General features: G+C 38.6%; 2 protein-coding genes across 11 annotated transcripts in view; one reads left to right on the top strand and one right to left on the bottom strand.

Moving 5' to 3' along the window:
- The first annotated feature begins 4,461 nt into the window (after nt 1–4,461).
- On the top strand, nt 4,462–10,746 carry EMC4 (ER membrane protein complex subunit 4). 3 transcript variants are annotated; one of them, XM_024567347.4, is made up of 5 exons: nt 4,464–4,669; nt 4,948–5,062; nt 9,042–9,195; nt 9,506–9,666; nt 10,354–10,746. In XM_024567347.4, exons 1-5 carry the CDS (start codon nt 4,584–4,586, stop codon nt 10,387–10,389), a joined length of 552 nt encoding a protein of 183 aa, XP_024423115.1. In that variant the 5' UTR covers nt 4,464–4,583; the 3' UTR covers nt 10,390–10,746. The 3 variants fall into 3 exon arrangements, with proteins under 3 accessions (XP_024423118.1, XP_024423115.1, XP_024423117.1); XM_024567349.4 differs by having other exon boundaries at nt 4,483–4,669; nt 4,948–5,070; XM_024567350.4 differs by lacking the exon at nt 9,506–9,666 and having other exon boundaries at nt 4,462–4,669.
- SLC12A6 (solute carrier family 12 member 6) overlaps nt 9,918–14,778 on the bottom strand; it is a 110,323-nt gene continuing 105,462 nt past the window's right edge. For 7 of the 8 annotated variants that reach the window (XM_053929021.2, XM_045202048.3, XM_045202047.3 and 4 more), the window contains one exon: nt 10,602–13,671. In XM_053929021.2, the coding sequence (XP_053784996.1) occupies nt 13,580–13,671 (92 nt within the window). In that variant the 3' untranslated portion in view covers nt 10,602–13,579. Of the gene's footprint in view, nt 10,236–10,601; nt 13,672–14,778 lie in introns of those variants that run through there. The other variant, XM_053929022.2, reaches the window with a different exon arrangement.

Genomic DNA, 14,778 nt, shown 5'->3' with positions numbered 1-14,778 from the left:
GGCAAGCACACTATAGTGTATATAGATACTGAATTATAACGTTGTACACCTGAAACTTAAGTTATTAACCAATGGGAAAAAATTATATTTTTCTTTCTTTTTAAATTTTAATCAAGATATAATTGGCATATAATATTGAATTAGTTTTAGGTGTACAACTTAATGATTTGATATATAACTGCTATATACAGGGTGGGGCAAAAGTAGTTTACAGTTGTTCATACGGAAAATACATTAAGAAATAATAATACAACAATGAGCTGTGTTTTGTGTATTTATAACTGTAAACCTACTTTTGCCCCACCCTGTACATATATTTACCACATGAAATTTAGTTAACATCCATCACCACACATGGTAAAATTTAAAAAAACATTTAGCCCTGGCCAGGTAGCTTAGTTGATTAGAGCAGCATCCCCATATACCAAGTTGTGGGTTCAATCCTCAGTCAGGGAACATACAAGATCAACCAATGAATGCCCAACTAAGTGGAACAGCAAATTGATGTCTCTCTCTCAATCAATCAATAAAAAAAAATTTAAAAATTAATACTTTTTCTAAATCTAAAATTGGTACCTGCCCCGGCTGGTGTGGCTCAGTTGGTTGGAGTGTCATCCCATGGACCGAACTGCTATGGGTTCAATTCCCAGCTGGTGCACATGCTTGTGTAGTAAGTTTGATCCCCAGTTGGGGCCTGTACAGGAGGCAACTGATCAATGTTTCCCTCCCTCCCTTTCCCTCTCTCTAAAAATAAGTAAAATCTTTAAAAAACAAAAAAAGTGATCTGAAATCTTATTACTCCTTTATGTATTTGAGTCTTTTTTTTTATTTCTGCATTTGTATTTTTTTAACATTTTATTATTTTTTTAAAGATCTTATTTATTTTTATTTTTAGAAACAGTGGAAGGGAAGGAGAAAGAGAGGGAGAGAAACATCAATGTGTGGTTGCCTCTTGCACGCCCCACACTGGAGGCCTGGCCTGCAACCCAGGCATGTGCCCTGACTGGGAACCAAACTGGCGACTCTTTGGTTCACAGCCCGTGCTCAATCCAATGAGCTACACCAGCCAGGGATGAGTCTTTTTTCTATGAATGTATATGAAATAATATGCAAAATTTGTAAAGATATACATTTTAGAACTAGAAGGTAGCCTTAGAAGTCATCTAGTTAGTATAAGTCCCTCATTTTATAGATGAAATTAAGGCCAAGAGAGTTCCAAACTCAAAGTGACTAAGGTAGTTCATTTGGAGTCAGGATTAGAATCTAGGTTTCCCTTCATTTTTCTTGCAAAACAAAATTTGTACAAAAACTGGAATCCTCAAAAGTTTAATTCCAAGTTAAAACTCCATTTCCATAAAGATTATTTCTAATGATATTATAATTTTTTTTAAAGCAGTATTATAGAGTTCATTCATCTTTCTCCTGAATTGTAGCATACAGCAAGTGTTCCATGGAACCTTGATTCCATTGGACATTAACAGATGTGGTAAGAAAAGAGGATTCTTATTTAAGTATTTGGGAAGCAAAATTAAAGAAGATAATTTAATGATTCTACCGAACCATTTCTTGTGATTTTAATATTATACTAATAGCACTGAGAATATCTGGGCTGTATGTGCAGGATGCAATGTGCAGTATTTGACCTTGGAACCCTTCCTCAGTTCTGTCCCCTTCATGTTCTCTGGAATACGTTTTAGCAAATAACACTATGAGGACTCCCAGGATAAAGGAATAAAAGACTGGAATACTCTATTGAGGCCAAAGCAACTTTAATTCAGGTATGGTTACATTTTTTTTAAGAGGTAGGGAAGTACTTTAAAAGGGAAGGAATACAGCCCTGGCCACATTATCAGTTGGTTAGAGTGTCATCCCCATATGCCAAGGTTGTGGGTTTGATGGCCGGTCAGGGCACATACAAGAATCAATCAATGAATGCATAAATAAGTGGGACAAATCGATGTTTCTATCTCTCTCTCTCTTCTTTCCTCTCCATTTCTAAAAATCAATTTAAAAAAAGGAAAGGAACATGATTCAAATGACTAACAATGTTTTAAAATCAGACAAAACTGCACGAAAATCAGACAAATAGCTTGAAAATCAAAGTTGCATGAAAATCATTACCAGAATATATAACATTTTTATATATTCCCTCCTTTCTAATTTTTATGTTTTATTTTACGTAATGTACTTATAGTATACTTTCAATTAATTTACTCACACTCACTAAACATTTATCAGTATTTTATGTGTACAAGGCAATAGCCCGTGGAATCAAAGACAATTAACATATAGTTTCTACCCTCAAGGAATTTAGGGTAGGGTGTCAGGGTTGGTAGAGATAAATGATCAGAGGATATCAATAAACAATGCAATGTTGTGGGTGCTATTCTGCAAAAAATAGTGGGACAGAGGAAAGCCTAAGGGCCAAGGCCTATGTGAAACTTTAGATGAATCTCAAAGGTTCATTCAAGACTACACAATCAAGGCAGGAAAGTAAAAAGAAGAAAAGCAATCTACAAACTGGGTCTTCTTACCATCAGATAGGCATTCATACATTAAAGAATCGACTGGAAGATGAAATATCTTTTTCATACTTGCCTTGTTCATGCAGTCCTCTATGAACACGTAATATTGGGTTGGTCAAAATTTCCTCTAGTTTTTACTGTATGATGGCTCTAGTTGTGCTAGCTGTCTTAAACTTCATTCAAAACAATTTTGTTAGGCTGTATTGTCACAGCTGTCATATCAGCGTGCACTTAAACATCAAAATTGGTGAATTTTTGTGTAGCCATTTTAACATTGAAGATGGAAGAACTTATGCAACATTTTTGGCATATTATACTTTATTATTTCAAGAAAGGTAAAAATGCAACTGAAACAACAAAAAAAAAGGATCTGTTAAGTGTATGGAGAAGGCGCTGTGACTGAACGAACGTGTCAAAAGTGGTTTGAGAAGTTTCTTGGTACTATTGACATTTTGGCCAAATTATTCCTTGCTGTGGGGCTGTCTTATGCATTGGAAGACATTTAGCAGCTCCCCTGGCCTCTACCCACAAGAAGCCAATAGCAGGAGACAGCTGACATATTCAAAATACACCAATCAATGGTTATTGGTGAAAATGAAAAATGTATCTTTTATTTTATGGAAAAGACTAAACAGACTTTTTGGCCAACACGGTATTTCTAAAATCAGAAAACAAAGTGGGGGTGGTAATCTTCAGTGTCTGCATATCACCACCATCTTTGAGAGTCCAAACTCTTTAGTTGGCCAAAAAAGCTCTTTTCAACCTTAACCTGAGCCTCTGTCACAGCACTCCTTCCCCTGGCCCTCCACCCCAGCTGTATTGAATAATGTGGAGATCAAAGTAATACAAATTTTAAAATAATATGGTACCATTTTCAAACTGGCAATTAAGTTGTTTTTATAATTTTATACCTGGCGTAATGTAAATTGGTGCAATTTTCCTAGCAGGCATTTTAAATGAAAATTCCCTTAAAATGTGCACACTCGGATCCAGCAATTGCAGTTCTAGTATTTTAACTTAAGGAAATAAGAAAAAGCAAAACAGAAAAACAACTTAAATATCCAATAGGTTCAATTATGAGATAGGTGTACAACGAAATACAAAACCCAATCAATACTACAGGAGCTACTATAAAGGACACATGGACAAAATCAAGGGGGAGGGTGGAAGTGGGGGAGGGAGGTGGGTTTGGCTGGGGTGGGGTGGAGGGATGGGAAGAAAATGCAGACAACTGTAATTGAATAACAATAAAAATTTTAAAAAAATACCCAATCAATACGAATAATATCGTAGATTATTTGACATTAAAAAATACATCATGCATATGTGGCGAGCACACCACGTAACCTAACAACAAACCTTTAAAGTAGGTAGATTATCCACATTTTACGTTTGAAGAGGTTTGAAACATACACAATTTAACTTGCACAAGGTAAAACAAGTACTGAATCCGGGAATCAAAAGGAGGCCGGCCACCCGAATCTCGAGCCCACGAATCTTTCCATGTCCACACTGCCCCCTAGCTTTTGTGCAGATCTGGGATATAACTATCTATCTTGCAGCATTACTGTGAAAAATAATAAACACAAAGCTCCTGGAACACAGTGGACATTCAATACTCGGAAGCTACTAAATAACTCAGGGTCACACAATCCGTGGTGAAACCAGGATTTAAAGCGAGATTTGAATCTTGTAGTTCACCGGAGAGCGTAGAACTCCAGCTTTTCTTGGCATCAACTCCTAAAGCAAAGTAAGCACGGACCGCCCCTCTGCCCGGTAGAGTGCACCTCAGAGGTCAGGGACACAAGACCGGTCTCTGTAGAAAGGAGGGAACGCGCCGGAGCCGCTTTAGGAAGATTTTAGTTCCGTCAGCTTTTCTCAACGGTCACCACGCCCTCTCCGCTGAACCGACCTCCAATTTCCGGAAGTGGCGTATACCCTCACGCGCCGGAAGTGTATTTGCGGACTGCGGTCTACTTGTTGCGGACGCTGGTGGACCTGAGGCTCCGCTACGCCTTAGATTAAGGATCTTAGCTGTTTTGGTAGGCATCCTTTGCCATGACGGCTCAGGGGAGCCTGGTGGCCAACCGAGGCCGACGCTTCAAGTGGGCCATTGAGCTGAGCGCGCCTGGAGGAGGCAGCAGGTGAGGAGCCTTTCCCCCGGAGGCTTGGAACTTGGTAGGATGGGTGGCAGAAAGACGACTTCTGGGGAGCTAGCGGCTTCTCTGCCGTGGAGGTTTTTGTGGCCTAAGGATGTTTGTTACTGTCTTCCCAGTAGCAGGGGCCTCACCAACCCACAGGAGGGCTTGCTTTAATCAGGGTAGAGGTGCAATTGAAGGTCTTTACTCCTGTGAGTAGAACAGGGAATGTGGGATATGAAGTGTGGGAGTCTGCAACCCTGGTTTCTTGGTTGGTTCTTTAGGGGCCGAAGTGAACGGGGCGGTGGCCAGGGAGACTCGCTGTACCCAGTCGGTTACTTGGATAAGCAAGTGCCTGATACTAGCGTGCAAGAGACAGACCGGATCCTGGTGGAGAAGGTACAGAGGTATAGATGTCACCGTAGTCTCTGGGCTAGTCCTGACCTACACACCCACCTTTCTGTCCCAGACAGCATATGAATATCTTACTGTAGATGCCCTTTATCCTGAATATTTGGTAGCTCAACTGCTTGAGATTAGTGTTACAGTAGTTTACAAATCAGCTGCAAAAGTGCTTAATAATTGGAAAAAGGACGTTTGGAACATAAGGCATAAGAAAGTAGGTTAAAAATTATCTATTGATGGCAATGCCTTCCAGTTGAAGTCATCCTTTTCTACTCTAATTTCCTTACACGACACAACCAATCTGTCAGGATATTCTGTTGGCTTTACATTAAAAATAGATTCAAAATCTTACTACTTATTACCTTCATCTATCATCCTGGTTTAAGCCACTACCATCCTTCACCCAAATGTATACAATAGACTAAAAAATCAATTCTCTTGAGTTATAGTTCATGTACAATAAACTGCATTCATTTAAATTATGGTTTCTCAACCTCAGCACTATTGACATTTGGGGTTGAATAATTCTTCATTGTGGGGGCTATACTGTGCATTGTATGATGTTTAGCAGCATCCTCGGCCTCTATTAGATGCCACCAGTGCCCTTCCCTATTTGAAATAAAGATGTCTCTAACATTACCAAATGTCTTTAGGGAGGCAAATTGCCCTCCGTTGATTTTTAAACAGTACAATCTGATGAGCTTTAGTAGTAGTGTAGCACCATGAAACCACCACAGTCTTGAAAAGAGAATATTTGCTTTATCTCCACAGGATTCCTTGTGGCTCTCTGCATTAGACTTCTAACTGGTCTCAAAATACTTCCACCTTACCCCCTGTAGTCAATTCCCAGCACAGCAGCATTATCCTTTTTTTTTTTTTTTTAAATTCTCACCCAAGGACATGCTTATTGATTTTAGAGAGAGGGGAAGGGAGTGAGAGAGAGTGGGAGAAACACATTGATGTGAGAGAGAAACACCGATCAGCTGCCTCTTGTACACACCCTGACAAGTACCGAACGTTACCTAGGCATGTGCCCCGACCAGGAATCGAACCCTCGACCCCTCAGTTTATGGGATGATGCTCCAACCAGCTGAGCCACACTGTACAGGTTGCCAGTAGGATCCTTTTAAAACATGAGCCAGATCATTTCTACTCAAAACCCTTCTGTAGCTCATTTCACTTAGTGTAAAAACCAAAGTCTTTATAATGTTCTACATAATTATACATTGGTCAGGCCCCTTGTAACATCTTTGACTTCATCTCCTACCACCTTCCCCTTTGTTCACTGCAGTCTGGTCAGATTGGCCTCCTTGCTAGTCCTTAAATATGCCCGGCAAACTCCCATCTCAGGCTTTTTGTATTTGTTCTTCCCTCTTCCTGGAGTACTCTTCCCTCAGCTACCTTTATGATTTGCTCTCTCACCTCAAATGTTACCTTCAAATGAAGCCTACCCTCATGGCACGCCCTATCCTGTTTTCCCACTTTGTTTCTCCATGCATTCATACATATGATAGTTTCCTTATTTTACTACCTATTTTTTCATTCTTGTAAGCTCCATGAGAGCATGATTTTGTCTCCCAAGTGCCTAGAACAGTGCTTGCACTTTCTTTTCCCTCAGCCTTACTATTATTGTTCAATACTAAATGATCTTTGTTCATGAAATTCAAGTGATTTTCACGTGAAATGTTATTTTTTTTCTTGATAAGTATCATTTTTTATCTTGGTAACAAATTGCAACATAATACATGATAAAAGTATTATTAAAATGGCCCGATTTTTAAAGGTAGATTATCAAAATACTTCCTTTAGGACAGTTCTGTTGTATGGACAATATATTTAAAGTTCCAGACAAATGATCTTCTACATGAATAACACATTAGAGAACTATTTACAAGTATGGCTATTTATTCTTTTAATGTGAGTAAATCCAAGTGGATAGTGGTGTATTATTATTTTTTTATAGCTGGATTTCCTTTGGTAATATTTTGTTTAGGATTTTTGCTTTTAGGTTCATGTCTGACAGTGCTCTATAAATTTTTCTTATAATGTCCTTGTCAGGTTTTACGAGGCCCCTTATAATGAGTTGTTAAGTTGTACGGTGTTTATTTTTATTCTCTGAGTTTGTGTAAGATTGGCTCTATTTTTTTCCTTAAATGTTTAGAATTTGCCAATAAAACTGGACTTAATTACAGATTCAGTTTTTTAAACATTTAGAGGACTATTTATATTTCCAATTTCTTATGCCATTTAGGTAAGTCGTATTTTTCCTAGTAATTGAACCATTCCCTAAAATTCATAATTTCATAAATTCATAAATTCATAATTTTAGGGAATCACTTTAATATCTACAAAACCCATAGAGATGTCCCTTTTTTCATTCCTGATGTTGAATATTTATCTTCCATTCTTTTTCCTTCATTGGGTTCACCAGTATTGATGTTATTAATCTTAAAACAAAAAAACCCTTCAGCTTTTTTGATTTAATGACTTTACTAATTACAGCTCTCATTTTTATTTCCTTCTCATTTCCTTGGGTTTTATTTGTTCTTTTTCTAACTTATTGAAATAGATGCTTATTTTATTTTTAGTCTTCTAATATGTATTTAAGGTTATAAATTTCTTAAAATTCTAGATGTATCCCACAAGTGTTTATATGTATTTCGATCAGTTAAAAATACATATATTTCCCATTATAATTTGATTTGTGAATTATTTAGAGTACACTTGTTAATTCCAAGTCAGAAGGGATTTTCTGGTTAATTTTTTGTTGCTTATTTCTAGCTTAATTGAATGGCAATCAAAGAACATGCTTTATATAATTTGAGTTCTTCAAGAGTTATTGACACTTCCTTCATGGCTCAGCAAGTGGTCAGTTTTCCCCGTGTGTGTTTGAGAAGGATGTAAATTCTGCAGCTGTTGGGTGCAATGTTCTAGATATGTGAGTTGGGTGAAGTGTGTTAATAATGTCTTTAAATCTTCTATTTCTTATTTGTCTGTTCTATTAGTTAGTGATTGAGGTATGCTAATCTCTCGCTGTGTAGATTTATCTATTTATTCAGTTGTACATAGGACAATGATAGATGCAGAAGTATAAGCAGGGAAAGCCTTTCTTCAGCTAGAATTGTGGAGGGAAATGCCATGTGAAGAACCTATAGGGAAAAACATAACACATAGTCAGGATGCCTTATCTTTATTTCTTGTATTTTACCATTACCACCTATTCCCCTTAAAACCTCTTCCACCTCCACCCACCCCTGTCCCCTAGCCATCACCACACTGTTGTTTATGACCATGAGTCCTTTTTCTTTTTTGCCTGATCCCTCTATCCCCGTCCCCAGCTGTCAGCCTGCTCTCTCTGTGTTGCTTTTTAAATTAAGTTCATTCATTAGATTCCATATATGAGTGAGATAATATGGTATTTGTCTTTCTCTGACTGGCTTATTTTGCTTAGCATAATGTTCTCCACGTCCGTCCATACTGTTGCAAAGGGTAAAATTTTCTTCAAGTAGTATTCCATTGAGTAAATGTCTCATAGTTGTAATCCACTCATCTACTGATGGGCACTTGGGCTGCTTCCAAATCATGCTGCAGTGAACATAGGGGTGCTTATATTCTTTCAAATTAGTGCTCCAGGGTTTATTCAGAAAAATTCCCAGAAGTGGAATTGCTGGGTCAAAAGGCAGTTCCATTTTTAATTTTTTGAGGTACCTCCATACTGCTTTCCATAGTGGCTGCACCAATCTGCATTCCCACTAACAGTGCAAAAGGGTTCCCTTCTCCACAAGGATGACTTATCTTTAGTAGAAGAGCAGACTTCTTGTGGTGACACTGAGGCCAGAGGTGTTAGAACTGAGGTGTCAGCTCAGTCAGAAGCATAAATTGAGAATGTGTTCATTTAACTATAACATCAGTGGTACAATAAATGTGGGACTGAGGGTAGTGATCAGAGGTTAAAATTGTGTCTGTGTTTTAGCGCTGCTGGGACATTGCCTTGGGTCCCCTCAAACAGATTCCCATGAACCTCTTCATCATGTACATGGCAGGCAATACTATCTCCATCTTTCCTACTATGATGGTGTGTATGATGGCATGGCGACCCATTCAAGCACTTATGGCCATTTCAGCCAGTAAGTATTTTTGAAATAATAACCCTTCCCAAAGTTTGAAGAACTAGAAGCAAATTCTTAGGCAACACTGATACTGGAAATCTTTGGCATGGCTCTTGGCTAGTAGCAGGAGGAGGGTGTGCAGGGTGGTGATGTAGTGGTGGTGACATGGAGGGAAAACAGTGCGTATTGTGTTGTCTTGTTCTTTTAGTTGTCCTAGTTGCTATTTTGCTGTGTGCCTGTGTGTACGATATATATTATTTTAATATGTGGCCTGAGTTATAATTTTTTAAAAAGTTATTTTGGTTTTGACACTTTGTTACCCCAACAGCTTTCAAGATGCTAGAGAGTTCAAGCCAGAAGTTCCTTCAGGGTTTGGTGTATCTCATTGGGAACCTCATGGGTTTGGCATTGGCTGTTTATAAGTGCCAGTCCATGGGACTGTTGCCTACACATGCATCGGATTGGTTAGCCTTCATTGAACCCCCTGAGGTAAGGCAAAAGAAAAGTTAACTTTGGGGCCAGTTGTAATGGACAATAAATAGGTGATCCATTTGATGGTGGATTAGAGTTGGTATTAGAGCTTTTTTTTTTTTTTTTTTTAAAGATTTTATTTTTAGAGAAAGGGAAAGGGAGGGAGAAAGAGAGGGAGAGAAACATTGATCCATTGCCTCTCACATGTGCCCCAACTGGGGACCAACCTGCAACCCAGGCATGTGCCCTGTCTGGGAATCAAACCAGTGACCTTTTGCTTTGTGGGATGACACCCAACCAACAGAGTCACACCGGCCAGGCCAGAGCTCATTTCTTAAGAAATAAGATCCATTAGGAGTTTAGAAGTTATTTTTTTTTTTAAGATTTTATTTATTCTTAGAGAGAGGGGAAGGAAGGGAGAGAGAGAAACATCGATGTGAGAGAAAGCCATCGATTGGTTGCCTCTCACACACCCTCAGTGGGGGACCTGGCCTGCAACCCAGGCATATTATCCTGATAGGGAATCGAACTGGTGACCTTTCAGTTTGCAGGACAACACCCAGCCCACTGAGCCACACCAGTCAGTACTGGAAGTTATTTTTTAAGGATAAAATAACTTGTGATTAAAGTATTGTATTAATTACTTGATTCAGTAAGTTATTTCATTGCTCATTCCCACTCACCTATTTTACTTTCTTGTTTTAGAGGATGGAGTTCAGTGGTGGAGGATTGCTTTTGTGAACCTGAGAATGAAGCACCTGGTACCTATGGATTTGGATCGCATATACAACCTTATTTACACCCTGTGGCTCCTCCTCAGCGTATGAACCCCTAACATGATCACTCATGCTGAAAAGAACCAAAAGCACTCTTTCCTCCATGGTGAGGAGACACTGTAGAAAGAATGTACTATTACTACAAACACAAAGAAGCTACCACAACCCTTGACTGAAAATAATGTAGAAAACTTTATTTGTTTCTAGTATAGAGCAAAACAACGAATAAAACCATAACTATGTAAACAAAAGAATGGTTGCTGCTAAATCAAAAACCACAGCAGCATCTCCTTTCAATAAATTAAGTGGTCAAGAACAGTGCTTTAAAAAAAATTGTACATGTTTCTTTTAAATCTATTTTCCTTAATATTTCACTCCTATTTAACACAAGCTGGGACATAAAAATTCTATTGGAGACACTTGTAGAAGATGTGAGAAACTAATGCTGAATTCTGATTATACATGATGAAATGAAAAATAAACCAGACAAAAGGAGCGGATAAATATGCTTACAGTGTAATTGCTACTTTAATATCCACAATAATGGATTTTTAACATGTTAAGGGGGAATGAGGATTGGAGGAATCGTTGGGGTCACAGGAATCTGAGGCAGTGGAAAATACAAAGTGGTCATCTTTCCCCTGCCAAGAGGAACCTGGTACCTACCTGTCAAGCAGATGCTACAGTTCAAACTTCAGCTTTTAAGATAGCTATAGAAGGCAGAGGGCCAGCAATTGGGAAATGTATGTTATCATAACCTGCCCTGGTAAAGTCATAGCTAAGACTTAAAAACTGGATCTTATTCAAAGGCAGGAGGAAGTTTTTTTTTCTCTTCTTGAAACACAAAACCCCTTCCCCTAAGGTGCATCTTTTTGGTATTGCTTCATTTGCAGTGATTAAAAGAGACAAGACACTTTGCAGACAAACAACATAAGCAACACAAAGACATGAAATGCTCTATAGACAGAGATTAGTTTAAATCTGGCCTAATAACCATTTTCCCACGTAACAGTGATTTTGTGTTTTAGGGGCTGAAGTAGTGGCTGTATTAGTAGCCACTAATTCCCTTATCCCTTTAAAAGATTCTTATAGAGCTTCAACCACAAAAAACTTGAAATGAACCAACTTCTGCCCATACTTTTTTCTATATGAAATGTGTGTGTGTATTTATATGTGCTGCTTAGGCCAGAGGGTCTGTGTAAATGTAGAGGAATTCCTGGGCAGGCTGACCTTTAGAGCATGGATCTTTAAGATTTTGGGTCCTGGGGAACCTGTCCTCAACAAAGCAATGGAGTGTTGCAATGGAAGTTGTAAACAATGCTTCCGCCCTCTGCAGGAAGGAGCAGAATAAAAGACAGGATTCTGTCTGCTTTGCTATCTTGACTGGGCCTGGAGGTTGAAAGAAAAGCAAAAGGAACAAATGGAAATGACTCAATTTCTTAAGCCATATTGATGAGTTTTCTCTGTCTGTAAGGGTCAAATGAACAGTCTGCTAGCACCTAGGTCAGCTGGTTCCATATCCTGTTGGGTAATCAAAAGCTTCATATCCTATTGGGTAATCAAAAAGTGGCACTATTGATCAATAAAGTGAAATTCAAAAGCAGCCATAAATATAGGCAAATAATTTCTCTAAATAACTTATCCTGTAGAAGAAATGACCTCATATATTTGAAATTACCACTTAGTCACATGGGGTAATTTCCCTATGCTTGAAAGCTAGGTGTTTTATGATCAGTAAATTAGCAAATAAAAAGCTAAGCTTGCATACATATTTCTGTAACACACTTATAAAGCTTCTAAAACAAAACTGGAATAGGAGAAGACTTGGCTTGGACAATCTTGGTTTATACCAAGTTTCTGCACTCAGAATAAAGAATAAAATTGAAAGGGAAATGTGCAAATCTGGGCATTAAGGTGAGTGCCTCAAGTCTTCACTATGGCTTTAGAAATGAGTCCACAGGATTCTTAGTGAAAAAAGTTTCTTGAAATAGGCCATTGCCAACTGTATGCCACTTTAGTGAAGCAGGTAAGCAGAGTAGCAGCATATCTGTAACTTTGGCACTATGGAAGGAGTGTGGCTCAGGAACTTCTAATTCCATTGCTGGATTTCCCCTTTAAAAGATAGACACCGTTTGGGGAAGAATTTTAGCCAGTCTTCTTAGTGTTCGTATGATTTTTGACCTGTGCCTACTAACCCAGAGGGCATAAAAGGGAGAAGCAAAGGTGAACCTATTGGTCAGTGTGCATCATCATCTATATTTCTTAGATAACAGCTTGTATGTTTTGCCATGTCACACATAGGTAACCAGATTATATTTCAGAAAATCTTAACAGCTACCTTTAGAATTTCCTTAGTTTAGCCATTTGAAAGATAATTTTTACTCCACTGTTTAAGAACAATTTCCACAGTAACACTGCCTGTATTACAATCAGTCACAGAGTGGGCTTTGAGAAACCAACAGCCGAAACACACAACAACCCAGTACGTGTACTTAAACCTGGTATTTGGGGGAAAATCTTGTTTTGGAGGAAGTAGTAGAAGCTGTAGCCATGTTTCCGTTTTGTACATCAGTACCCTAATATAAAATCAGAGTCCTGGAAACAGTGGATATACTCAAGACAATTAGCACAAAAAGGTTCTCATCTCGGCTTGCTACAGGTTATCTTCACCAGGATGTTAGGTCTCCATGTACTTGACCATGAATCCCTTAGTATTTCTCTGTTACTCTCATGGTGTTATCAAGGAACCATGACTTCCAAGACTTATCTTTGACATTGGATTATTACTTGCTTTTTGTCTTCAGTTGAATTTCTAGTACCCTTTCTGCCAATTCATTTTATTGGTTTAACTTGTTAATTTTAACTTGCCTTCAAATGGTACAAACATGGCTTTAGGACTTGACCATTTTTCTAATGTTGAGGGAATATTTGATTCTTTTGTAAGGTTACAGCAGATCATATGGGAGCAAAGACCAGAACTATTTTTACTTTTTTGCACAAGTTCTTGATGTTCAGCTCATCAAGAGTTCGTTCAGGTGAGGTGTACAGAACACAGGCCTCTAGTTGGTAGGAATGGTAGTAAAGAGCTGGCACTTCCATGGAGGACGGAAGCCTTTTAAGTGAGATGAAGCCAAGCAGAGTCATTCAGGAGTAGATTATGAATAAATGGTGATCACTTCACTGCCACCACCTCGGACAAGAAGGACTCGCTCTAGTCCCTCAGTGAGCACTTCGAGGAACTCCATGTCTTCAGAATTAGTTAAGGAGACAAATAAGCAAAGAGCACACTTTACACCCTGGTATATCATAATCAGAGTTGATATGATTGCAAAGCTATAAAATCAACATGCTTGTTTTAATTACTGCATACTCAGAATTACAAGACTGTACTTTGTAATTCAATTTTACCCTATGAGTTAATCTAGGGATCTAGTCCCTTTGCATATATAAGACTTCCAGTGGTTTAATGAGACCCTAGTTCGCTAATTAGGTTTTGTAGGTACTTAATCCCTTCTAGAGTGGTTTCTGTTTTTCTTACTCAGCCCTGACTGAAAAAGAATTTTGTACCAGAGGCAGTTCTGGGAAACATTCTCTCAAAGATGGGAATCTAGTGTACTTACATTTAAAGGGCTTGATAACTGATAGTGGTAGTGCATGACATACAGTGGCAATATATATATTTATTTTCATTTGTTTTTGCTTAGCATGGAATATTCATTGAAGGGAAGTCTTTGGGAAACCCAACTGGCTGCTACAATTGATTGTTCTGGTAGGAATAATAATAAAAAGACTGGCAAATTCTAACAATTAAAAAAAAAAAAAAGACTTTCCTATTTGGTAGATTTTTTTCTAAATTTTTTTTTAATGGGGAAACCCCACAAATAATGTGTTGTTATGTAGCAAAATAAGCCAGAAAAAAAAAAAAGAAAGAAAGAAAGGAAAAGCCACAACAGGGCAGCTTGTTAAGAATCCTAGAGAGAGAGAGAACCTAGGTAATTTCTAAGTGAAGCTGCTCAAGTCGAATTTTTCTGCCAGCTCTTCTTTGCTTTTTTAAAAATCTCTTTTCCCCATAGAGAGAACCAAGATGGTGGCGTAGGTAGACACACTGCGCCTCCTCGCACAACCAGACCTGACAGAAAATCGAATGGCAAGGAAGTCCGACACCAAGGAGATAAAAAATAAACATTCATATAGATCGGTAGGAGGGGCGGAGACGGGCAGCCGGTGGAGAGGACTCGCGTTGCCGTGGTGGGACCGAGACTGGCGGAGTGTGGGACCAACGGGGAAGGCAGTCTGACCACTGGCAGACCCTGTGGCCCCACGTTCGCGAAGATAAACCAAGAGGGCCGGACTC

The sequence above is a fragment of the Desmodus rotundus genome, chromosome 7 (genome assembly GCF_022682495.2).
Source record: "Desmodus rotundus isolate HL8 chromosome 7, HLdesRot8A.1, whole genome shotgun sequence".
NCBI classification, from domain to species: Eukaryota; Metazoa; Chordata; class Mammalia; order Chiroptera; family Phyllostomidae; genus Desmodus; species Desmodus rotundus.
Note: the sequence above shows the minus strand (reverse complement) of the source record. Positions and strands in the feature narration are given on the sequence as shown.

Excerpts from the sequence above, each read along its gene's own strand:
- EMC4 (XM_024567347.4), top strand. The coding sequence starts at position 4,584 with ATGACGGCTCAGGGGAGCCTGGTGGCCAACCGAGGCCGACGCTTCAAG. Across the intron at positions 4,670-4,947 it reads GCGCCTGGAGGAGGCAGCAG|GGGCCGAAGTGAACGGGGCG; the intron begins GTGAGGAGCCTT and ends TTGGTTCTTTAG. Across the intron at positions 9,196-9,505 it reads ACTTATGGCCATTTCAGCCA|CTTTCAAGATGCTAGAGAGT; the intron begins GTAAGTATTTTT and ends TTACCCCAACAG.